This window comes from Lepidochelys kempii, chromosome 1 (assembly GCF_965140285.1).
Source record: "Lepidochelys kempii isolate rLepKem1 chromosome 1, rLepKem1.hap1, whole genome shotgun sequence".
In the NCBI taxonomy this organism is placed as follows: domain Eukaryota; kingdom Metazoa; phylum Chordata; order Testudines; family Cheloniidae; genus Lepidochelys; species Lepidochelys kempii.
Window position 1 is genome coordinate 177,389,187 of NC_136380.1, and position 26,458 is coordinate 177,415,644.

A 26,458-nucleotide genomic window follows, 5' to 3' on the forward strand; every position below is an offset into this window, starting at 1 on the left:
TTGTGTACAGTTATATAGGTATTTAATGCCTCTAGTCTCAAAGGGCTCAATCCTAAAAACACTTAAGCGTGTGTGTAATTTTACTAACATGAGAAGTTGCATTGTAGGACCAGGGCCTAGATATGTTTTACATAAAACATTTTTTATGTTTTACATAAAACAATCCCACTAGATAAATAAGTTTAGGGAGGGTTTAAAAACCCAACAAGCTGGTTCTTTTAATATGTGAGGATATTTGAATTGCTCTGGATCGGGAGGGGAGGGTTGCGGGGGGAAGGAACTCACAGGAAAGAAGGAAGTTCATATTTAAGGATTAGGGACCAAAACCCGGATCCTCAAAGGTATTTAGGTGCCTAACTCCCCAGTGGCTTCTAATTCCCAATGGGAATTAGATACCTAAATAACCTTTGAGGATCTGGGAACTTAGGCACCAATACCATCAAGGATCTGAGCCGAAATCTGAAGTTCTTACCAAGTGTTTAACCAGTCTTTACTCAGGCAACATGTTCCTTGACTTCAGGAGACAATTTTGCAGAGGAAGGGGTTCAGGACCTGTCCCTGGATGTTTTTTGCACATGTCTAAATGAAGGGCGAAAAGGGTAATGGTGAGGTAGATGTGCCCATCATAGCAAGTCCTGAGCTGTCAGTTTCATAGCTCCTGTGAGTTGGTCACACATCCTTAACCTTCCTTTAATGACATTTTCCTTTTTGTGTTTTTGTGTGCTATTCAGAATAGTTTTTTAATGAAACAGCAGAGAAAGAATTGTCAGAATTCCATAATTATTGCAAATACATGGGGGTGCACTGCATACACAGTCTCAGCCAGACTGCCAGGTGTGCTCAGCAGATATAAGCGCCTGTTTTTCTGGATGGGAGCTGTGTGGTGCTATGTACTTTTCAAAATCTGCCTGTAGCCATACTACTTCTGAGATAATGTTGCTACAACAATTAGTGTTTTCTGGCCTCACAGATCTGTTATAACTTGTTTAAAACATTTTTTGCAAGGTGAAATTTGCTATTAGTTTAGTCTTTCCCATGTGCTTGGCATTAGCCTGTAGGAAGATGGACCCCAATCCTGCAAGCTCTTATGCCCCTGCTTAACTTTAGAAACATAAGAATCCCTGTTGAGTGAATGGAGTTGTTCACATGCATGTAGTAGTTGCAGGACCAAAGTCATAGACCAGTGATACTCAGACTGAGGCTTGGGAGCCACAAGTGGCGCTTTAATGTCTCTCCTGCAGCTCTTTGGATCTATGATATTAAAACACTGTGTGGTTTAATTATTAACACATCTAAGTTATTAACCAGTCAGGATGCTTTTACTATGTTATTAACCAGTTGTAGAATACTCAATCAGTCATTTTGTTGTGAGAATATATATTTATATATAGTAAATGAAACAATAAATGTAGACTACTATGGCTCTTTTAAATAATGTTGATCGCTAGTTTGGCTCCTGAGCCACTGAGGTCTGAATATAGACTCTAAACAACTGAAAAACAAAGATTTTAATAGAAACTCTGACAACAGTGCTACCAGGTGCTACATGTTTCACTGAACATTTTGGTGAAGGCTCTAGAGGCTTATGTGGGTGTTAGATAGACATGCTAATATAACAGCTGTTCAACATTTGCTTTAAAGAGCGATGTTTGCTGAGCTGTAGACGTGTTAAATATAATTAACACACAAATTTATACAGCTGTTTATTTTCTAGTGATTTTTCCATCATTAAAGTTAGTGTTTGCCCTGATGTTTCACAATGACAGCTTTGTTGAACAATCCCTGTCTTTCTTCCCTCAGCCTGCCACCCCCATGTGATCACTGAATACGAGAGCATACTGACAGAGTCTTATAGAGTAATTTTTAAACCAGTTAAAAAGCCATTTCAGTCGCTTGCCCTGTCTGAGTTAGCAAGAACAAGCTGTGTCATTTTTGTTGCTTTGCCTGGCAGGGTGCAAGATTTCACCATCTTTTGTTTTTTAAATGGACTAGAAAGTTATATTAATAATCAGATATTCTATATATGTAATTCATGTGTAAATGGATCAAATCCCTGAAGTATGGTGGGCCTTATGTTGCCTCTCCTAGCTCTTCTTTATACTTCTGATGGTTTCTGAATCAGATGTTCAAATTCTTATACTTTATACAGAAGTGAGAAACGTCTTCATACAGAACAGCCCTAAACTTAAAATATGGTATCTTGCTTTCAGGCCAGATAAAAAAACATTTCCTGTGATCTATTAAACAATGAAGATGGGCAGGCCAATAGTCATCTCTAGCTCTCTGTTTCATCTCCATAGTGACTGACACTGGATCCCTTCTTCTGAGGGACTAGAATTATCATGGAATGGATGTATTCAGCCCCAACCTATGTAGGTGAACCTTGCCCAGCTCTACTTATCTCCATTGACCAAGCAGACATATTCTATCCTTTTGGATCTTCAAGTGGCTTCTTTCTCGGCAGTGAGGAAAGAACAGGGACAATCTAGAGACACATTACAAAGGAACAATCCTTAGTGGGGGGTGAAGAAAAAAAGAAAAGAGAGAAAATATTGGGCCAGATCCTCAGCTGATGTAAATCAGTGTAGTTTGCTTGAAATCACTAATCATGCTGATTTCCACCAGCTGAGAATCTGGCCCCATTATCTGAAGTACGAACAGCCTGTCAAAGACCTGCAACAGTTACCTTAAGCAATTTATAGCTATACAGTATAAACTGTAGACAGGGGCCAAGTGAAAACTGGAGCTGAAAATGAGTGGAGGAATTTCAAACAGGGCGACATTTATCCCTGTGCAGAGAGCCAGGATGAAGCCTCTGCACCACTTAACTCCCACTTAAACACTATATTGAAAGGAACTTTGGTGATGCACAGAGATTGCGCTGGCATTCTATACTCGGGGCTGCTACTCAGCAGGAAGAAACTGTGAATGTCCGTTGGAGCTATGACTGGTCTGAATTTCACCCATAATGACTATTTACCAAGGCAACCACCACCACTTGTGGCACATAGGCTAGTTTTTGAGATACAGAAGACTCTGACTAATTTGTCATAAGAACTACCTGCTTTGTACTCTAATTAGGAAATATATAGTTTATGATAGGAAGACACAGTATCCCATAGATTTTAGTGTCTGTTGTTTTCCATTTGCACGCCAATCATTTTGGTTTGTTTTCTATTCTTTGCCCTTCTTTTAACCTTCATTGAAGATTTTAAGAATAGCTCGCAGGGAAGGAAAAATGTGATTAAAATAAAAATAAATATCTTTTCACCTCTTTAAAAGGGTTATTTAAAGAATCCCAAATTTCTGGGAATGAAAGGAGCAGCAGAAGATGGAAGAGTCATTAAAAACAATTTGATATGTTTTCCTTTTTGCTTTATATTTATTGGATACTCGAGCGCAAATGGAACGCAAGTCAGCAATGTTCCTTGGTGAATCTAAATAAATGATACAGGACCATTTGATCAGTCCTTCTGTGGAAAAATAAGGGTGTTTTTTCACATGCCTGCATTAGATTTCATTGTGCAAATTCACATTTGCTTAATGCACCCATCAGTAACTCCTGTGTGAATCCAGCCAGCAAAATCACTTAGTTTTATAAGATACTGGTATCAAAAATCAATGACATATTTTCATCTAGTAGATTTGCATTTGCTTTAAGAGCTTCCCTTAACCTGGAAATGAGGCCTACAGATTATGACTATGCCTTCACAAAATAGGTGTTCCCTGACACTAATGCGGTGACTGACAATACCAAAAGTAATAGCCTGTTCCCCTCCTAGCCCAGGGCTCCTAAATCTGCTTTTCTTTATCGGTATAATGGGGTTGAATACATTTTAAAAAGTGGTAGCTATTGATTACTTAATGGAAAAAGTTAGTATGGGAGAATTGCTGAAGCAGCCCTATTTAGTGCTCTTCTGTGCAACAAGACCATTATCTGGAATGGTGGAAATCATCTTGTAATCCTTATTAATATTTAATAGCTCTGAAGTAACACTGAAGTATACTACACAATAGCCTAAGGCGTCTGTCCAGATAGGATATAAGATTGTTTCAAGGCTCTAAAAAGAGTAACTGATTTCCCTGTGCTCAAGTTGTTTATGAGTAAGAGCAACAATAAACCCTTTTCCTCTGTTCTTTTTTAGACTATCTGAAGCACATCAGCACTTTAATATACAGTTGTTCCTAGTAGGCATCTTGAAATGATGGAATGCTACAGAAAGGTCACTGTATGTTTAGAGATCACTGCATGAGAATGTTTTATATTTTCCCAATATTGTTGTGAATCCCAACCTCCCTCTTTCCATCCCTCCCACTCTGCTGAGGGGCATATTTGGCAAGGCTGAGAAGTCAGTGAAAGGTGTTAATCCTGTCTAATAGACCCATAATCCTTGGGGCTATGTTTTATATCATACTATTGAGCTAACTCCTTGTCATATGCCAGGATATTGTTGATCTAGTAAATATAGAAGTTATTTCTGGGAGCTTTAAATAAAATTAAACTTCACAGACTAAACTGTCCTTTACCCAATTCTTAGTAGTTTTCTCCAACAGATTTTCTGATGGATTACAAGCAATTAAGATACACCACAAATAAAAAATAAATACCCTTTTTAAAATGACAAAGTCAGCAGTTGAGTGAATGAATATATTCAAATATATTTCATGTAATAATTTTGTAAACCAAGCTAATTCCAGAACAATCAAAATGAAATAAATAAAAATAACCTAAAAAACAAGATGATATCAGGATAGAAGACTCAACAAATATATGCCACAGAATGCCTTCTGGGCACTAGAACCCTATTATAAACCGAGGATCAGTAAGAGACCAACCTCACATTACTGGTAGGGGTCACTCTGGCTGTAAACTTTTCACTGAAACAATATTTTGGTGAGGAAAAAAACCATCTTTTTTGAAAATTTCCACCAAAACACAGATTGTTTTCTGACCAACTCCAAAAAGAAGTAGTGTGTATGTGTTTGGGGACTAGGATTGGGCTATCAGGGAATTTTTAATCTGAATTGTGTAAAGGGTGAGCCTGATATTTTTTTTCTTTAGAAAAAAATGGAGATTTTAAGACCTTCTATTTTCCCATGGTTTTCCACTGTTACCGCTCTCCCCTCCCCTCGTCAACTATTTTTAGTTTAAAAGTGACTATATGAGAGAGAGAAGGGAGCTAAAATGGATAGTGACCCCATGATTTATGAGCAGGGACAGAATAAGATGGGGTCTTTCCTAGATGGAAATACCCAGAAGAGGTATATGTGTACACAGGGTAGTTGGTATAATTCTGGTGAGCGCCATCCTTATGATCACAGTTGCTGACGCTGAATGTCAACTTGTCACCCTGTACAACAGTCAGGAGTATGACAGTTTTACTGATGAGACTCTTAGAGGGCTAACTATACCCAGAAAAAGAGAGTATACAAATACAGAGAAGTAAACTGCAGCTCAGTAATTATGGGTAGAAAATGTACAGATCTGTATCATCACTCAGAAAATGACCATAAGGTTAAATTGTTACTCAGATCTCAACTCCAACAGAGTTGAATGCCATAAGAGCTTCAAATCCCCTGCTTTTAAGAACACTTCATGAAAGGACATGAGGGGTGTTCAGATAACGCAGAAATGGGCATGATATCCAGACATACGCAGCAAGGGTTAGTTCATCTGTCTAGTTCTTGTAAGGCACCCACCACTGTAGTATACGAGTACTTCACAAACATATGAATTTATCCTCATGGTAGCATTATCCCCATTTTATAAATCAAGCACTGTGGCATGACGAAAATAAGGATAGTATTTTCAAAGTCCTTTTCAAAAGGATGGTATTTTCAAATTCTGCTCCTTCTGAAGTAAATGAGAGTTTTCCCATTAACTTCATGTAAGCTGAGTTATACCAGTGTGGAACATTTTTGAAAATACCACCTGAAGGAGCATACCCAAGGTGACAAAGGGAGTTTGTGCCAGACCTAAATATTGAACACTGGGTTTCTGAATCCCAGTCTAGTACCTTAGTCACCCTTCATTTTGCTTACACATCACTCGAGGGAAACCTCAATCACTTCCAAAGCTTCCTCCTCAAAACTGCAATATATTCAGTATAAAAATATATTTGATGGAGAAGCCTTGGAAGCTCATGAGACTTCAGTAGGCTTGTGGACAAGGCCTAAAACATCACACCTGATAAAGCCTCCTATAACGTCATCTTAAAATTAAAGGAGCTAGAGAGAGACGGCCGGGGAGACCTGTTATAGTTGATGGGAGGGAAGTATGACAGGCATTTTAAATACCCGAGGCAGATGGAAGGAGAGAAGATCTGTTAGAATCACCAGATGGAAGAAAAAGAGGGAACAAGCAATCCATTAGGCAGGCTGAAGTCACAGTGAGGGAGGAATGGACAAGTGAATAAGAGCAATTCTTTAACCCAGAAGTTTTAAGATGTAGTTTCTGGAGCAGAATTCCAAAATGTACAATATTCATGCAGTTTGATATTTACTATTAAGCTTAGTGCATTTCCCTTCAAAATTATGCAAATAGAAGGTTTTGGATACCCAGATATGTACTGAGAAGGGCACACAAAGTATAAAAATAAAATAAAACAAGCAATAATCTTGTGAGTGTATTACAGATCATTTTTTTAAATTGTATATGTAACAGTAGAAATTAGAAGGGAGCAGCTCTTGACTTAGCTTTGAATAACTGTGAAAAACCTAAATTGATCCCTTAAAAGATACTGTTACAAGTCTAGAAACTCTGGCAGTTGATTTATTAGGTTCAGATTTTCAAAAGGAGCTTCTAACTTGAGTGTTTCAATTTTTGAATGATAAACATTAGACAGCTACCGGACCAGATTATCCTGTGTGCTCAGTACACTTGGCCACTCAGTGAAAGGATTCTGCCTGGAAATGGACAGAAGATAATTCTCTTGTTGGGAGGGAACTCCCCACTGCTGTAAAGCTGACATAGTCTTCAAAGTTAACTCCCATGTCAGCCTCATCCTCAGCATAGGATGTGTGTGGCAGCGATAAGGGGGCATGGCGGAGGCAAAGCAGAGCTTTTGACATGCCAGTTCTTCACACTTGTGCCAGTGGTACAAATTAGCGCAGCCCCCTTGGCTGCTGCAATGCCATGGCCAAGCAATACAGGCTTCGGGAGCTGCAACAGCTCCCTGATATCAACCCATCCCTGTACTGAGCAGAGCTCTGGCACAGGAGGGAAGTGAGTCCATGTGCCTTTAAAAATTGGGCTCCTAACTGAAAGGCTATTTTTGAAAAATGTGGAGTTTACTGATTACTCTGTTTGTTTCACTTGGTTTCATAATGTTCCCGCACAGAAATAAGCTTCAAGTTCTTTATTCAGAACTCTCTCTAAAGGGCCAATCCAATTCCCAGTGAAGTCAGTGAGAAGCTTTCCACTGACTCCAGTGGGAACTGAATCTAGTCCAAACTAAAGAGCCTTGAACAGTCTTCAGCTGTGGTTCCCAGTAGGAAGGATAAACTGTATAAAGTTAATTGAACAGCTACAGTAATAGAACTGGCATTCTCCAAAGCACCTACATTGTTTAATACTCAGTGCAAATGGCCTGCTTGGGATCTCCCTTACCCCAAGTGTAAATGACGATAACTCACTGAAGTCAATGTAAACTACGGATGTGAAACTGGTGTATGTGAGCTCCTATAATCATATGCATAACCTAATTCCATGCATTGTTAACAATGTCTTTGATTCAGATTGCTTTGTCTCCAGATATACACTCATACTTTGTCCCTGTAGGCTGTGTCTGTCTCTACTTAAAAATAGCATATTATGTTCCCTTCATAGGCAAAGAAATTTTAACATAAGAGATTGTATTTGTATTTGTCTTAATAATGAAAAAGAATATTGTCAATGGGCTCAATTTTTTTTGTTTATTTTGTCTTATAGCGCACAAGTAGTTTTGGAAACTTTGACCGTTTTAGGCACCATTCAGTATCAAAGCCAGATGATTCAGTTGAGGTTTGTATGTTGCAATAATCTACTTCTGTTACTCCCTCTCCCTGTGACTGTTGTGGAATATACTAGGGTTCAGTGGTGTAAAACATGCATTGGTGCGCACTTGCTCCCATGTGTGCTCCTGTTGAAATCAATGGGAACTACTTGTGTGACCGAGGGCTTAGCAACAAGAGTAAGGTTTGCACAATCAAGCCTTTAATATTTGGGTAGTGCAAAGGACAGGGTCATTTCTGTTTAAAAAAAAGAAAGGGCAGCAAGAACTCAGGAAAACCTACACTTCAGAGGGCTGCTTCCACAATAGTGGCTTTATGATAGCAGCCTGGAGATATGGCTTTCTGTCTTCAAGCGTGTTAGGTAAATTCCCACCACTCTCATTTGGATCAGGGACAATAAATAAGGTAAGCATAAATTGGTACAGCGTTTTCTATCTCCCATTTGTGAGCACTTAAGTGAAGTGCAAGCCTGTGATGTACATACAATTCCCCAGACAGTTCTAAAGCTAGAAGAACTGCTAATAATAACTTGCATGCACCTTACCTGAATCCAAAATATCTCTCTGCAGTCTCTCATTCCATTACATCGATTTTATTTTCATGAGTAATAATTGTTTTGGGTTTTTTTAAATTTCCAATTAGATATGTGAAGTGGAGACTGTAAGTGACATTGGAGATCTGGAACAAAATAAAATGGCAGGTAATGGAGGAAGTCTGGGAAAGAAGATGCGGGCCATTTCCCTAACCATGAAGAAAAAGATGGGTAAAAAGTACATCAAGGCACTCTCTGAGGACATGGTAACTGTGGTTCAAAAAATCTTTGGATTTGTATGATCAATTACATTAGAAATGTTGTGTGTGTTTGTTTCATTGTTTTTAGGTAGCATGTTATGAACTGGCATTGATGTACCAGAGTTCAAGTGTATATAACTTAGTGACACATATTGAATTAAAACAGTAGTTACCTCAATTATATATCAATTCTTTCCCTCCCCACCTTCCCTCCCCTGTGTACGCATATTCTTTCTCACACTCACGGACACACGCGTGCACACAATTTCACCCACTTGGGGTCCTGGATAGAGATGAGAGTTTTATACGATTGGGAAAGGGGAGATTTTGCTTTGCCAACAGTGAAAAGATTGTGTGCGTATCCATCCATGAATATGGCCATGCAAGTGAGGGGAAATCTCCTTAAACACTCCCCACTAACTGTCCATCTGTATACGGACCAGGAAAAATCTGATCCAAAATGAGGTACATAGAAATTACCATACTGACTCAGATCAGTGGTCCATTTAGTCTTGTATCCTGTCTCTGACCAAGGCCAATACTAGATGCTTCAGAAGAATTCTCACAGTGGACATTTATGAAATAATCTGCAAGCAGGAATTTTTCTTAACCCCTGTCAGGCTTATGTCCTGAAACATGAGGGTTTATATCCCTCATACATTTTTATCTTATCTAATGTAACTGCAGATATTCTTATTATATAAAAGAATAAATGCAAAATCATTTTTGAATCTAACTAAACCTTGTTCTTCCTTATCTTGTGGCAGTGAGTTCCACATTTTAATGACATACTGTGCATTAAAATGTATTTCCTTTGATTAGTTTTATATTTGAGTCTCATTTTCATTAGGTGAACAGTTTGTTTTTGTATTATGAGAAAGGATAAACAGGAGTGCCACATTTATTTCTGTGTAGTTAAATCAATTCTTCATACAAAAGAAACAGATGACACATGTACCATACAATCTTCTTTTCCCCTGTAACTAATATCATTCAGTGCTTCTCCACTGATTAACTAGTGCAGGGTACAATAGAATGGTGTAACTAGCATTCTCCCTGCTGGAAACCAATCCTTGATTTCTATGATTTGTGTAACGTGCATCTGCATGGGAAGAGGAAGTGAGTTTCTCGAGATTAGTCCCAAACCAGGGACCCTGAGCCCACTCCACAAATGTGCTATCACCTTTGCTCCACTCTATGAGCCAAATAACATATGTTTAACATTTTCCCTAGTTTGATGCAATATCCCAGAGGGCATATGACATCCAGGTTACATCAGCATGTCACGCTAAGTTCACACTATAATGCAATACTGTAAAGAACCAGCTTCCTTTGGAAATCATCATTGTTCCATTTCGCTATTACGTCTGCTTTAAATTAAGCGGTGACTGAAGCATGGGTCATACTTTCTAATCTTTGCAAACTCTATAAGCTATGCTTTGAGAGGTAGCATTTAATAATATAACCTCTAAGGTCCAGTACCCAGGCCTTAGATGATTTTGTGAGGGAAATGGACCTATGTTAATTTTGTAAACGCAGCATTTTTGTTATGAGACTTGAGCAGCCAACTCAGGGAGTGGGGTAGCTGATCATCCACATTCCCATCTGGAAGGTTGGCTCTGGAAAACCCTGACCTTGGTTCTAGCTGCAGTAGGCCAGTAGAGTCCAGGGTCTGGGAAAGCTCTTTGCAAGACACAGCAGTTGCAGCTAATGGTTCCCTTCCTGCTCCTATGAGCTTCCTGAGTATGTGGAAGAGGCAGCCTATTTGAATTTGGCCTCCGATGATTTTGTATTTGCCGCCCGAACTTCTAAAATTAGCAAAGATAACTTAAAAAACATGAAAGGTGAAAAACTTTGGGGTAGATTCTGGCCTCTGCTCTGGTGAGGCAAAACAGCCAGAAAGTCTCTTTTCTGGCTATCTAGGATTTCCCCTTGATAAGTTTCAGATGGATGTAAATGTCGTTGTGCCAGATTCACTACTGTTGTAGTTCCACAGAGATCAGGGATGAATTTAGCTGGCTGTCCTTTTCTGGAGGGCAGTCACTGGGGAAATTGAGCCACAGAGAGGGTAAGTGACATGTCGATGGTCACAGGGTGAGGAAGTTGTGGAGCTGGGAACTGAACCCTGAATTCCTGATTCCCAGCCCCATGGTGTAACCACGAAATGTGCTTCCTCCCTTGTAATGGTTGGTAGTGAAAGAAGCTTTCTTAAACTGCAAGTGTAATCATATTTTTTTTAAATCATTGTGGACGGGCAAAGCAAATGTGCACAAGATATTGCAAGTCAGCTGTTCATGTAAAATCTATTTCACTGCATCTAACCACTGATTTTTATTGCTGAAGAATGAAGAAGGAAAAGAAGGCTACTCGCATAGTGACCCTGGGGATGGCACACACACGGAGAAGGTCTGCTTAAAAGCCAGTGACTCCATGGACAGTCTCTATAGTTTGAATAGTGGCCAGAGCTCTTCTAGTAAGTACAAAAAATCATAGTCCTGTTCAGTCTCTTTCTTTATTATTTATTATTGAATACACCTCGAGTTGTTGGCCCTGGGGAACAGAAATTTGATAACGCAAGGATCTTCATTCTACCAGACAAAGCTACAAGAAGATCCAATGGCTGGATGTTAAAGCTGGACAAATTCAGATTGGAAGTAATGTGCAGTTTTTTAACCTTGAGGTTAATTAACCATTGGAACAATTTGCCAAGGCTTTTTCTGGATTCTTCACTGGCAATTTTTAAATCAGGATGTTTTTCTGAAAGATCTGCTCTAGCTCAAACAGGAGTTGATTCAGGGAAGTCATACAGCTTGTGTTATACAGGAGGTAAGAGGTACATTAGTACAGTGGTTCCTTCTGGCTTTACCATCTGTGAATCAGAGTTTGCCCTTTTTAGTAATTAGAGCCAAAATTTAACCCCACAATAATTAAACTTGAGCTTTTCAACAAGCCTGACATCCTGCCTATTGATACAACAGTCTTAAATGTCAGAGCTGGCCCTAGGCGTGTCGCTGCCATGGCCCCAGCACCTGTGGAGTGGTGTTTGCAGGGTCACTCACATACAAGCCTTCTCTTAGGCTGGCTGGGAACCCACTGCCCCCAGTCTGCAGATGGGTTGGCCAAAAGGGGGTACCCAGCCTGACTCTGCTGCTCTGGAGGAGGTGGGAGAACCCAGCCAACACAAAGGCAGCAGAGGACCAAGGTCTGCCTCCTTCCCAACCCACCAAAAATCTGCTACTCCCCCCACCAGGTAGCATAAGCTGGAGGTTTGGGGAGGCATATGGCTCTCCAGTTGGCCATGGGGTTCCTGTGTGGCAGCCTCCTGTAGGAGGCTATCTGCTGCCATGCTGTAAGCAAACTGCTCCCCAAGGATTCCGGACTGTACATGATGATGTTGCATTGATGTCACTGCATATATAATATGATCTGAGTGGGTTCCGTAGACATAGGCCATTTGTACTTAGTGATTATTCTGGCTCTGGGTTGTAGCTGTGCACTTGAACAACCACATCAAGTCAAATAATTTTTATGGTTGTTTTCTCTGATGTGATTTTTGCAAATTATATGGGAGTTTACTTCCACACACTGCTGCTCTTCTCTAAAAACATACTTGGATGGGATTTGGCAGAACTTGCTTCAATTTGCCTGACTTACTCTACTGATGTTTTTATTACTCAACTTGGATAAAATGACAGGTAGAAATGTAGATAAGATTACAATTTCCCGCTGTAATGCAGGTGGGTTGAGGTCCTAGTTTATAATATAATGAAATAAAGTAGTTTCTGCAGTATTTGTTTCAGTTTCTCTGAATAAACAGGACAAGTTCAGCAGATATAATTCCCTACATTGCAGTTTTAAAATACACATTATTAATCTGCAGAGGTAATATTTCAACAAGCTTATAAGTAAAATGAGTAGTCTATTAGCATCAGCATCATAAAGGATTATTGCACAGAATAAATTAAAGATCTCCAACTTATTTTGTTTAGCCTTTCATAGTATGTTTGATTATTGAATATATTTTTCTTGGAATGTGTTAAAACTTTCTGAGTACAGTCTTTTAATTCTGTGCTTTGCATATTAGCCTCTCCATTTCTATACAAAATTGAATATCCAGTAATTCAAGGAAGGGGATTTAAATCTTCATTCTCATCTTCATTAGGTGGAGTGACTAGCTGTTCAGATGGAACCAGCAACAGGGACAGCTTTAGACTTGATGATGAAGTCCCTTACACTGGACCATTCTGTGGACGAGCCAAAGTACACACTGACTTCACACCGAGTCCTTATGATAATGACTCTCTCAAAATCAAGGTGAGACCGTCATCAAAATTGCTTTGTGCAGTAGAGATATCTGAGACATTTGTTAGGTACGGGGTCTGTTCATTCATTTCTGACTTTTAAGGTATATGGCACTTTAAAACAGACACAGTCATTTTAGCAATACCTTTGTGCAGGGCTAGTTCATACAGAGTTGTCAAACCTACTATTGCAGGGACCCTGAGTCATGGGATTCCACCCTACCAAGAACCAGTTGAAATGTCAGCGTGTGATGTACTCCTCATACTCCAGCCCCATTTGGTGTGGAATAAGTGCTGCTTCACACTGACTGAGAGCTCTGTGGTGATAGTCTCCTGGGAAATCAGGATGATTCTTTAGCTTTCCAGGCTTAGCTGGCTCACAGGCTCACAGGCTCAGCCCTCATCCTCTTACACAGGAAACCTCCATCCTAAACCTCCTCCCGTAAACCACTTCAGAAGCACATACTCAAGCTATGGAAATATGCCACATTGCATTTCTCCCAATCCAGAGGGTATGACAGAGATGTTTGCAGCAAGTGAAGCTGGAGAAGGTTGCACGATGAGCTTTTGCATTGAGGTGGGCAGAACAACAGAATAGTATTACAAGGAGCCCACGCTTTACTTGACAAGGTGCTGTCCACCTACCATCTCTTCCAAAGCCTCCCTTCTCTCCACATTCTTAGTCATTGTTCACAATGCCACCATCTTCCCAGTCATTCAGATCTCTAATCGAAGCCACATTTTTGAGTTTGCCCCCTCATCCAGGGTGTATCCAGATCTAGATTCTGTCCATTTAAAATACTGCTCCCAAAATCATCTTTCTTAATTGTTGCTTTGATTGTTACCCCTGTAAGCTACTCTCCTTCTCCCCTGCATCAAATATAAGCTTCCTTCTGTCACCTTTAAACCACCACATGACATAGTCCTGCCCAGTTTATCTGTTACTCTATTGTATCCTCAACCTCTGCCTTTACTTGGTGATTGTTTTCACCACCAGTTAGTTCATTACTTCCCCAACCACCTAAGTGTTTTTTTTCCCCTTCAAATCAGCTATTTGGCGATCAAATGGCATAACATGAGGTCATGTACATTTTTCACTTTTAAGACAGCTTGTTTTAAAGTTGTGAGCTGTCTGCTGCTTGGGGCTGAAAACTTGTGAGTACAGGCCACAGAATTTCAGCACTGTTCAATCAAAACACAAACCCTAGCTCTGAGTTGGCTTTGAACCTCAGGCTGAACCTAATCTGGATCCAGATCCAAACCCCTTCCCAATATGTAGAAATTAGACCTTTCCAAAAACATGGTGTTTTCTCTTCCTGGGGCTGGGGGTAAACATTTCCATAGCTTTCATTTCATGTGGTTTCATACTTCTGAGTTTAGTGGTCAAACAAACTCAAAACCTGGTGAAACCCTGAACTTTGCATGATTGCAAAGCAAAACTATAATTTGGCTGAAATTTACTCAAAATGTTTGCAGAATTTATAACACTCATTGTAATAAATTGGGTCTCAATTTCAAGTTTGTAACAAAATCTCCAAACCCCAGATGGGTTTGGAGATTTGCTGCATATGCTTTGCAAACCACTGTTTGAAATACTGTGGTAAATTCTTATTTTAATACAAAATTATGCATATATATAATTTAACAATTAAGGTCTAGATTGTGTATTTATAAACTGCCCAGAATAAAGGAGTTTGCTCCTGGGACAGTGCATAGTTACGCTGTCCCAGGAGCAAACTGGGAAGAGAATTGTTACTCTAAGAGTATGTTTTTACTGAAGAGTTAGCTTGGGTGATCAGCACCTGAGTAAGCCTAGCCCAGGTGTGAGAGCCCTGACTGCAAAGGCTTATCTTTGTTACCGAGCCCTCACCGTTTCTCACTTGCTTATTGTTGTCTGGAGCATATCCCATGTTTTGTTTTGGGGGGTTTTTTTGTGCCAAGGTGTTCTGTGATTCTTTTTTATCAGTTGTGGGAGAACTTGTCTACCCTCTGGGGGAACTGTGGGAAAGGCATTGGAGGCCTATCAGCACTTGAGTGATTTAGCCTGAATCCTTGCCGCAAAGTGGGTGGGTTCCAGCTCAAGTTAAAGCAGAGCCTGGGTTCCAACCCCCACACAAAGATTTGTAAGCTAGTCTTGCTTAAAGCACTCCAGGTCAAGTTAGAGGTTTTTCTGTGTGAATGGTTTGGGGGCAGGGTAGGAACCTGGGCTAAAACCTGGGTAAGAGTCCAGGTTAACTGTGTAGAGGAGATATACCCTATGAATGCCCCCTTGCTCCTTGCCAAGACTCCACCCATTCTCTGTCCCTTCCTGCCCACTGTTGGCCCATCTGCATAGGAAGGAAAATAGTAGCTCCACGGAGGCTACTTCCCATCCCATATGTGCATTGTATTGCCCACACAAGCAAGAAAGGGGTCCTTTCTGCCCCCTATTCCTCTGCAAGAGTTTGTAGGGCCAGGGCCAATCTTGCCACGCATTACTCTGCAATTGTTTTCTGAAATTTTGTAAAGCAAGAAGTATTCCCTAGTTGTGGAAGGAGAGTTTCTTCACTCTCATTAATACTCCTGAGCATTGAAGTTGCTTCTGCTTGATGTCTGTTCTTGCTCCATTGAGGTAACAGGTTACATATCACAAATCATCTGCCTCAGATGTGGTGTGCCTTTTTTTTTCTCCAGAAAGGAGACATTATAGACATCATCTGCAAAACTCCCATGGGTATGTGGACAGGCATGCTGAATAACAAGGTGGGAAACTTCAAATTCATTTACGTCGATATTATTTTGGAAGCGGAAACTACACCTAGGAAGATAAAGGTGCACAGACGGAGCAAAAGGGCCAAACCTAAAACTCTGCAGGAACTTTTGGAACGGGTCCATCTTCAGGTCAGCAAACACATTTCCAGTTTTGCGTGGAGTGTTTTGTTTCTGTGCACTTGCTCTTATTTTTACATCACAGCCAGGGCCAAAATGGCAGGCTCTAGCAGCTCAGGAAATATCTTATCAGTAGCCCAGAAGATGCTACTTCCTTCCATTACCTAACTGGTGGGTATGTGGATGTGAGGGTGGTTGTTGGCAAAATGAGGCATGAGAGTGAATTAATCCTTCATTTAATATGCCTTTTTCTTAGTTGGTAAGGTCCTTGGGGAAGAGGCAGTCTTCTTTTGGTATAGATGTGTAGTGTGCCTAGTCCAATGGGCCTCAATTTCTGATGGGGTCTCTAGGTATTACTGCAATACAAATGATAAATAAGAATAATCACAACAATGTTATAGCACTGGTATTTGTGTGGGAATGAATCACTTCTCTCTGCAGGAATACACACACTTAGACACTGGGACAACACACACACAGTTGAGGGCACCAGGAGTAACAATGCATTAGTCCTACAGCCATCTACGTGGTTCTCTGCATGCTCCCTCTGGCTGGCACCAGTGTAAACAAAATACCCAGCCTGCTTATGGAGCTTTGGATTTACTCATCTCATCTTTACACGGAAGTGACACTATGTGCTGTAGCCTTGCTGTCTTTGTGCTCTCACTTTTACACAACAATTGCTCATCAGAAGTTTTCTTTGAATTAACACACAATCATTTTGCTGCTAAATTTCCCAGCCTGTAAAAGCACATTACCGAAAAAGAATCCCTTTGTGTACTTACCTTTTGGTTTATAACAGACTGGTACTTCATCTTCTTTATAACTGGAAAATGTTTTCTGGCTGGACTCAAATTGTTTTCTGGATACATAAAATTTGAATGCTGCTTCTTAGGCTGTTTTATCAATGGAATAATTATTGTGACTCAGACATAAAATAATAATGACGGTATTTATATGACACTGCTATTTCAAAGCAGTTTGCAAACCCTAATTAATCCTCAAAACTTCCTACTGCATGTTAGTGATGTAAATATTATTGGGTCAAAGGTATCCCTCACATCTGAATTTGGCCACTGATCTTCATTTTACAGATCAGGAACTTGAGATGCAGAGAGGTTGTGAATGGCCCAAGGTCACAGCCTGAGATGGCAGTGAGTTGAGACTAGAACACAGAAGCTCCTGGTTCCATCTCTAGACTTCGCTTACTCTTATAAAAGGAGAGGAAAAATATGCTCAGAAAGTATGTTACATTAAAATTAAAAAGGGGACACAAGCTACAAAGGTCAGACCCAAATCCAAACATTTACAAAGTTTAGGGGTGAATGAATCTGGAGTTTTGGTTTCTCCTATTTTGGTTTGTCCTGTTTGGGCCAGGCACTGAAATTTGGGGGAATTGGAATGAAGGGGTTTGGTTCAAGTCCATCTCAATGGAAACTCTCTCTCAGTGTCTTGAAATATTATTTTCCCCCCTGACCTGTTATTGAATCATATTCTTGGTTCTGTGTCAGTGTTGCCCTTCCAGGCAATCCAACTTTAATTTAACAATAACTAATTAGAAAATATAAAGGACAATAATGCACTTAATTTCATTCTGTGACCTTTAGAATGGCTTATTTTATGCAGTAGACACTAAGGAATGCCTGTTATGGGTATGCGCTGCAGTTTCCAGCAGTCCACTGACGAAAATGGAAAACCTTTAGTTTCCAACAGGAACACCACACAAAGACTTCTATGAAACAATTCTCATGTTCCTCAAATTAATATGGGAGTGTTACAGACACTGGGCCAGATCCTCAGGTGCTGTAAATCAGATTCAATGGAGATATTCTGATTTACACCAGCTGAGGATCTGGCCCTCTGGATAGCAGTAGATTAAACAATGTTGCAGTTCAGCTACATAAACCCAATCTGAATGTAAAGTATTAGTATATCTGAGGTACACTGAGACACATTGCAGGGTATCTCATGTTAGGGGCAGGACAAGGGCGGGAACACTAACTTGACAGCTCTCTTTAATACAAGCCCAGAGGCAATGTTACTGATTGAGAGACTTGGTGCTCCAGGAGTCATGATGACTTTTGTCTGCACTTCCGCCAAAAACATGAAAAAGAGAAATTGTGGTTATGTCTCTAACTGAACCTGCTAATTGCTTACTAAAGGAATTGTTTGCTTTTCCTTTTGTAGGAATACTCATCAACCCTCTTGCTAAATGGTTATGAGACTTTGGAGGATTTAAAAGAGCTACAGGAGAGCCATTTGATTGAACTAAATATTACAAACCCAGAAGACAGGGCAAGGTTACTCTCTGCAGTTGAGAATCTACAGGACTATGAAAGTAAGTGTGTAAACTTACATTCAATGTTATGTTCTCATTTTAATTGGAAACACAGACACATTTAAAATAATGGTGACTTCTGCTGAGGTCCACAAATTAGATTTTTTCCTCAAATAGGAAAAATTCCTGAAAAATTATCTCAGGTTTATCTCCAATTTAAGTTTGAACAGAGACTGGGAATGGCTCGGTCATTACACTAATTGAATCTATTTTCCCATGTTAAGTATCCTCACACCTTCATGTCAACTGTCCGAAATGGGGCATCTTGATTATCACTTCAAAAGTTTTTTTTCCCCTGCTGATAATAGTTCCTCTTAATTAATTAGCCTCTTACAGTTGGTATGGATACTTCCACCTTTTCATGTTCTCTGTATGTGTAAATATCTTCTTACTATATGTTCCATTCTATGCATCCGATGAAGTGGATTGTAGCCCACGAAAGCTTAGGCCCAAATAAATTGGTTAGTCTCTAAGGTGCCACAAGTCCTCCTGTTCTTTTTTCTGATACAGACTAACACGGCTGCTACTCTGAAACCAGTACATTTCTAGGTTGCTAACTGATCATGCTGCACATTCTGTATATTTTATCCTACACATTTTACATCAACAATTAACAAACAAAACAGGAACAGAAAATGCCAAGGTTATATTTTTACAAAGATTTTTTTATTGGTGCAAAGTATAAGTAATTTTAACACGTTTCTGTAGTCATGAAATACTGTTCCGGTATGGTGTAATTATGATTTACTGTTTTTAATACTGAAGCGATAGCAAGCATTGCAGGCAGCCTTAACTATCTAAACTCTTTAACAGTCAGACATCAGTTAGTCTTTTAATCACTTGATGTTCTTCATGTTCCCATGCCAGCAAAAGTGCAAGGATCAGGGAAGAGTGTCCTTAACCTGACACAGCCTTTTCATATTCTTTTCATTAAACCTTGATTAATTAATCTTTGCCATCCATGTGTGGTCCCTACCCTCTGCCAGCATGGGTTTATGCCATTGTTTTTCAGGCAGAATAGTATACTTGAGGATATTTGTGTAGAAGTTTAACAATTGAAATACTTGTAACTATTCTGTAAATAATAAGTCTTGTAATGTGTTCCTTGTTTCAAGGCTACTGATGATGTTGGAGTATTAGATCCATGGATGACATGAATAATTGCTTCACCTCAGCTGTGAATACATGAGTATTTCAGTTCAGTCAAACACTGTTCTCAAAAAGCAGAATAGTGAATGGGCCTCAATTTAAGCATGTGCTTAATTATAAAGCTTTTATTAAGTCCCAGAGATGTCAATAGGACTTATGTATGATTAACTTTAAGCACACATTCAAGGAAAATGCTTTCCTGAATCAGGAGCATGGTGATGAAGCTGACCTTAACTAATTGCCATAGCACGGTAGTATTTGTCAGCGGATTGATGAGGAGAGAAGTAATGTGCAAGGGTTGACATGACACTCTAAAGTACAAAGATGTTAAAAACTAAAATTGATACAACTGCATAGAGGAATATAAATAAGCCATTCGGTCAAGTAGTTAAAACAAAAGAAGGGGAGCCAAGATGATCTTGGGGTTAAGTCCAACCTAAGCATCTGACGCAACGTGTGACCTTGGCCAGTTCATTTGACCTCCTTGTGTTTCAGTCAATCCAACTGGAAAATTGGGTTGCAAAAACTGGACACCATTGTTATAACTGAACTTACATATATATGTGGTCATGAGCTGAAATCCTGGCCCCACTGATAGTCAATAGGAATTTTTCTAAAGCATACATTTAATTGTTTTCCTGAATCAGGGTTTTAGATTATAAACTCTTTTATGAAGGGACGTATCCTTTCAATAGTTCTGTAAAGTTCCATGCACATCTACAGACTCACCGAAATAGTGGTAGTAACAATAATTTCCAAGAGCTAACAAGTGGAAAAACCGCATATGCATCACAAATTCATTGTCAAAGACCTAAGGCCTAATATTTCTTCAATACTCTTAGTCTAATCCTATAGTTTAAAATAGTATTAAAACATTGGTTTTTGAACTGTGTGATGCAATAAGGTTATCGGGAGCCTCAAGGTGGGGTGCAGGGCTGGGACCAGCTGGGTGTCTGAACCAGGGCAGGGCAGCAGTGGAGAGAATGCACAGGGAGGGCACAACAAAAAGAAAAAGTTTGGAAAAAGTCTGTATTGGAATACGTGTCAAAATTCTGCATACTTGGACTCCTCTAACCTTATCTTAGATAGCTCTGACTGAAAGCTACATATCTGAAATGAAACGATTTACTGTAGAAAAAATAACACGCCTTCCATTTGTCGATCAGATAGTGAGGCCTGATGAATCTGCAACACTTAACAGTAGTTGATCTTTATCTATTCCTTTTCCTGTACAATGTATCCTTCACTGACATCCAGGTTAACCCTACAGACTTACCTTCAATGATAAAGAGCTTGACAGTGTATCCAGGTGGTTAAGAACAAGTAGGTGTAAAAGTCAAAAGTTAAAAATAAATATAGCTTTTGTTTGTGAAGTAGGAGAACTTGACATTTACCCTGAATCCATATATATTTATAATGCTCAATATTCTGTTGAGGCAGCTTTTGTATTTACTGCATGATAGTCAGAGTAGGCTGAAAATTTTCTATCAATTTTTTTCAGACAAAATTGGCCTGTTTTTCCTGAAGAAAATATTTGTTTTGTTTGAAACTTTCTGTTTTTTCAATGAAAAACAGAAAAATTAATATTTTTATTTTTTTCAGACAAGAAACACTGGAACATTTTCTAAATCTTCTTTTTCCACAGAAAATACCATTTTTTTGACCAGCAATAATGATATAGTTGTGACACTGAAGTTCAGTGCTCCACCACTTCAGAGTCCCATTCTGTCTTTGTAGTGATTTAGTTTTTAGCTTATTTATCTCAGATTGATTTTGCTACAGAAAAAGTGTGTGCATATACTCTGCTTTCTAGAAAGTTACAGAGTTTACCCAAGACTACCATATATTCACATCACACAATAATTCAAAGCCAGAGAAAAAAATGTATACATAGTCCTCTTACAGAAGTTTCAGCTCCTGCCATTTTTTGGTCCCAATGTGATATGTCATTGTGACACCATGATGGGAAGACACAAATGCAAAAAAAAAACCCCACAACAGATCCAGTTGTGCACAAGAAGTTATACTATTCAGATGAACATAGTTAAAAAGTCATCTTTAAATGAAAAGGAAACAAATAGGATGACCAAAAAAATGGAATTAAAAAAATCCAGCAATAACGTTCTCTTCCTGCTCACTTTAAGAAAGAAAGAAAGAAAGAAAAAGACAAAGCTTCCTCTTTCACCTCAATGATGTAACTTTTTTAGGTCACTGCTTGATGACTTTTTTAGGTCACTGCTTGATGGGACAGAGAGATGATTCTACAGAAGCTGATAAAAGCACTTGCAAGTGGTATTATAACTGATCACGGGATTACAGTTGAGGAATAGGAAGACATTCTGAGTTCAGCATCTAAGGAAGGGTTCATACAGTAACTTGCTGAATTCTGTAAGCACACAGTGACCAAGCAGACATGTTTTTTGCTGGCATTGGCTGAAATATAGCATGAGCTAATAGAAAAACTAGGTTAGGCATCACATATTTATCCTCAATTATTGTGATTAACCAATAATAATAATAATTAATAATGCTGATATAACTCCATTTAAGTAACTGGAGTTACTCCAGAAATTAACTTGGCCCAATATATTACCAAAAATTTTCCCTACAAAAAGAGGTGAAATTTCATATGACAAACCATCCTCTGTAAGGTGGGGAGAGGATGAAATAGTAACAGACACTGCCAAATCTGACCAAAGGTGCACCTTTTTAACAGTGAGGGTAGTTAACCATTAATTTTCATAGGGAAATGGTGGATTCTCCATCACTTGAAGTCTTTAAATTAAGAATGGATAGCTTTCTAAAAAGATAATCTGTACCTCAAAAGAGGTTATGGTCTTGATGCAGACGTGTTATGCAGGAGTTTCAGGGTAGATGATTACAATTCAAGCTGGTTGGAGATACTTTGATGGTACCATATTGTGTTAGAATACACAATTCTTTGAAAACTGAAATGCTTTGTGAAATCAGGTTGATTTTGCCAGAACTTTAGTTAGGAGAAAAGAAAAAGAAAAAAGTTCCAACAATGCCAAAGTGTCCAGTTTTTACATTTTTTTGGAATGAAATATTGTGATTGTTTTGAAATGACTATCTATGAATCTTCCTTGAATGCCTGCCTTTTCCAGGGAGGGTTTTGCATCCAAAGCCATAATTCTTCCTGGTGCAGCAGCAACGCACACTGTAAATATAATCTGGACCCCAGCCTCCTGGTAGACATACGGTAGATAAAACCATTCTGTAAATGCACATAATCTACTCTACTTCCAATACACAGGATGCATGTTCACTATAAAGCTGTCATCATTAGCAAATATATTAATTGAGAACAAAACTGATCTTTACATATAAGAATTTCAGAATAACTCTCTTATGACTATTCCTCTTTCCCCTTTTGCTCTACTGATGGCTTTGTTTGACTTGTATGTAAATGTGCTTTTCTTTGTCTTTGGTCGCACCTTACCTAATTTACATCAGAGACACAGACAAGTAGGCAGAACCACATTCCTTGTGTATCTTAATCCTGCTGACACATGTTTAGAACACAATTCTAGCACGTATTGATAAGCCTTTGTACACACCCCATGCATATGCCATGCAATGATTTTAAGACCAGTGTGTTACCAGTTCATATATGATACCTTATATGACAGCTTTTAGATACAGAGTGCCAACAGTGTGTTCGGTGTAGTATGTCAGGCCTGATATGAGTTGCTGATAGAGTAGTGAACCACCTCTGTGTCAAATATAAATCAAATTCATGGCATTTTGGTATGTTCAGTGAGATGCCAGGTTGGGATCAGTTGATGTTCTTCCTGTTGAGGCTGTATGTCTTTTTTCTATTCACTGGCAGATTATTCATTATAGCGCAAGTGCTAAATAAGGACAAATGTTTTGAAAGAAAAATTTGCTTCTGTTTAATTTTCAATGGCATGAATGGGGGGATTTTCAACGGCATGAATGGGAGTTGTGTGACTAAGTGCCCTTTGTGCCTTTGAAAATCTCTCTCGTCCTTTATTTATGTATGGCCAGATTTTCAGAAATGCTGAGCACCAGCAGCTCTCACTGAAAAGCTATGGTCCAGATTTTTAAAGGTATTTAGTCCTTGCTGCACTCAGCATTGCAAAGCCCAAGTCTCATTTTCAAAAGGGATTTTGAATTTCAATGAGATTTAGGCTCAGTGCCTAAGTCCCATTGAAATCCAAAGTGCCTAAGTCCCTTTTGAAAATGAGACTTAAGTGCCTAACCCAGTTAGGCTTTGCAATGCTGAGTACAGCAACACCTACACATCTTTAAAAATCTGATCCTTATTGCTTTTGAAAAGCTGGCCACTTCATTTTGCTACCAAAATGGGAACTGAGCTCTTTGGCAAATCTGGCCGTCTTTGTGGGCGCTTTTGAAAATCTTGCAGTTGTATGGCATGGTTAACATACCCAGTACTGTAAATAAATACACTAAGGCTTTGTCTGCACTGGCAAGTGAAGAATAAAACTTTTATCATTCAGAGGTGTTAAAAAAACACTCACACCCCAAAAGACAAGAGTTTTGTCGAGGAAAAGCACCGGGGTAAACAGCGCTTTGTCGTCAGGAGTGCTCTCCTGCCAACAAAGCTACCACTGCTCGCTGGGTGTGGAAGTTTTTTGTCGGCCGGAGAGCTCTCTCCACCAACAAACAGCAACTACACTGCGCATTTGTTAGCGGCACGGCTGTAGTGACACAGCTGTGTGCTAAAAGCTGCGTAGTGTAGACACAGCCTAAATCCAGCGGCTACACTACAGTACACATCAATCACAGAAGGTTGAGGGCACATTGAAAACTGGAACGTTAGATGATACTGAATTGGTCTTTAAAAGGGTTTTGAAAGTGAGGGAAGGGGAAGAGTCAGGCATATAGGCCCCAGCGTTGCAATGCACTTTGCACAAGCAGACCCTTGAACCAATACACAGTCCTTTTGTCTTCTTTGGGGTTCAGGTATCCACCTGTGAGCAATGTATTGCAGGATCGTGTTGATGTTGAGTGGGCTACAGTGGCTGTTGACATCCTGTAGCGATAACGATCAATCCTTTGATTTCTAAGGCTTCAATTTCTAACAGATATAAGGTACAGCGCTAATAGATCAGCAGTTTGCCAATTCAGTTTCTGCAGTGCTCCAAGAACAATCTTGTAATCATCTAAGTGTTGGTCAGGGGGGTTCATAACATTTTCATTTTCATTTTTTACAGCTGAACAAGAACATCAAAATGAGCAACAGACCCTGACCTTAAGGCCCGATCTCAGCTTTAACAAGTCAGAGGTAAATGACTGTCCGAGAGACTCTGGATGTTACATCTTATCGGAAAATTCAGATAATGGCAAAGAAGAGCTAGATACAGAAAACCTATCTGACGTGCTACAGACAATCACCATCACTGAGACCAACTGATATATGTGCTTTTCTGCAGCTTTGCAGACAGGACTATCAGATACGTTAAGCTAACTTGCTAGTATGGCAGCACAATAATAGGTTGCAAATATTCTCAACATCGAAAGCACTCTTAGGGTTTCCAGCTGAAGTACAATATTTTTGACTTTATTCAATATATGGACACTGTGTACCTGAATCTTGGTTGACGAAAATAATGTCCATACTTTCCTTGTTTATTAATTCTTGAACAGTTGACTGAAGGGAAAATAAATAACTGCTATATATATAGATATAGATATAAAATCATTTTCTATTAAAAGAACAGGGAGTTATTTTTAGGCATTGGCACATAGTTCTGGATATGTTATCTTCTGAAACATTCTGAAATATTGTAAATAGTGTACATATTTATTTTAAAAGCTAAATATTAATTATTGTCCTTTTTTATCTTCTGAGGAATGTTTCTCTGATATTTGTACAAAACAGACTTTTCACCAGTACACCAGCATAATAAAAAGGTGATTAGGGTTGATATTCTACAGTACTATGAAAAGTACTGGGTCTGACTCACATTTACATTAAAGCTGCTTTACACCACTCTGCTGTGTAATGTGGGCATAAAGGAAATTTCAGCCACTTGAAGGCCTCTTTACATTACCATGGTGCAAAGGGGCCTTAGTGTAAATGAGAATCCGGCCCTCTGTCTTCAGTAGCCTTTAGGAGCAACTTGCAGTTTGAATTTTGTACACATTTATCTTTTTATTACTATTTACAGTCTTTCTAAACATTGTGAAATGAAAGCGAGAGCTATTAGCAATTAACTGATATCCACAACTGAGCTTTCATTATTATTTTTGGTGAAACTCCTTCCTTGTGCGCTTAGCATGAAATTTGTCAGTAGAAATACTTGTTTGTATGCAAAAGCCAATAGCTAATACATTGGTATATATTATCAGTGTACTCCATACAACAGCTAATCATCATTTCCCCATGTATTTTACACTAGAATATACCTTTTATTTGCTTTTCCCTTCTTCTTGAAGTACTTCCTTTGACAATAAACAGAACTATGTGATTGAGACTCTTAAAAACTTTTTAATGTGGACACTAACTTTTCAAAGACTGTATGTTTATAATGGTAACATAATATATGAGACATCTACTGAGTATTTTTTATCATGCATAATCTGTATCAAATTAATGTAGTGACTTCCTCTCTCACCTGTTAGTCACACATTTTCATAAATTATATCTATGTTGAATAGTTTCCACTAGCTTGCTGACATTTTTTTAAAAATCACCCTTCAGAAGAGACCAAGTCTGGAAAGTTTCTCAAAAAGAGAATTTCCGAGGAAGTTATGAACAAGTGAAAATGGGAATTTACAATGAAAACTGTTTTGACAGCCTTCTCTCTACCTGTCACTAAATGCCATAGTGCAATGGGTGTGTTCATGTTGGCCTCAGAACCATAAGGTGTGGTTCTACTCTGAAAAGTTACTTTGTGAACACGGCATTGTGGGATTCCATACTCTCTGTATGTTAATGACTTCCATATCAAACATGCTGTGTTCACAAGGAGCAAGATAGGCTTAGGTTGTGTTTTCTTGTTAACTTCCA

General features: G+C 39.1%; 1 protein-coding gene across 2 annotated transcripts in view; it reads left to right on the forward strand.

Moving 5' to 3' along the window:
* The window catches only part of SAMSN1 (SAM domain, SH3 domain and nuclear localization signals 1), a 63,076-nt gene extending 36,948 nt beyond the window's left edge, over window positions 1–26,128 (forward strand). Inside the window, exons 3-9 of one of the 2 annotated variants that reach the window (XM_073303758.2) lie at window positions 7,931–8,002; window positions 8,635–8,790; window positions 11,128–11,257; window positions 12,947–13,098; window positions 15,759–15,965; window positions 18,141–18,291; window positions 24,660–26,128. In XM_073303758.2, the coding sequence (XP_073159859.2) occupies window positions 7,931–8,002; window positions 8,635–8,790; window positions 11,128–11,257; window positions 12,947–13,098; window positions 15,759–15,965; window positions 18,141–18,291; window positions 24,660–24,859 (1,068 nt within the window). In that variant the 3' untranslated portion in view covers window positions 24,860–26,128. The remainder of the gene's footprint in view (window positions 1–7,930; window positions 8,003–8,634; window positions 8,791–11,127; window positions 11,258–12,946; window positions 13,099–15,758; window positions 15,966–18,140; window positions 18,292–24,659) is intronic. The other variant, XM_073303775.1, reaches the window with a different exon arrangement.
* The last annotated feature ends 330 nt before the right edge of the window (window positions 26,129–26,458 follow it).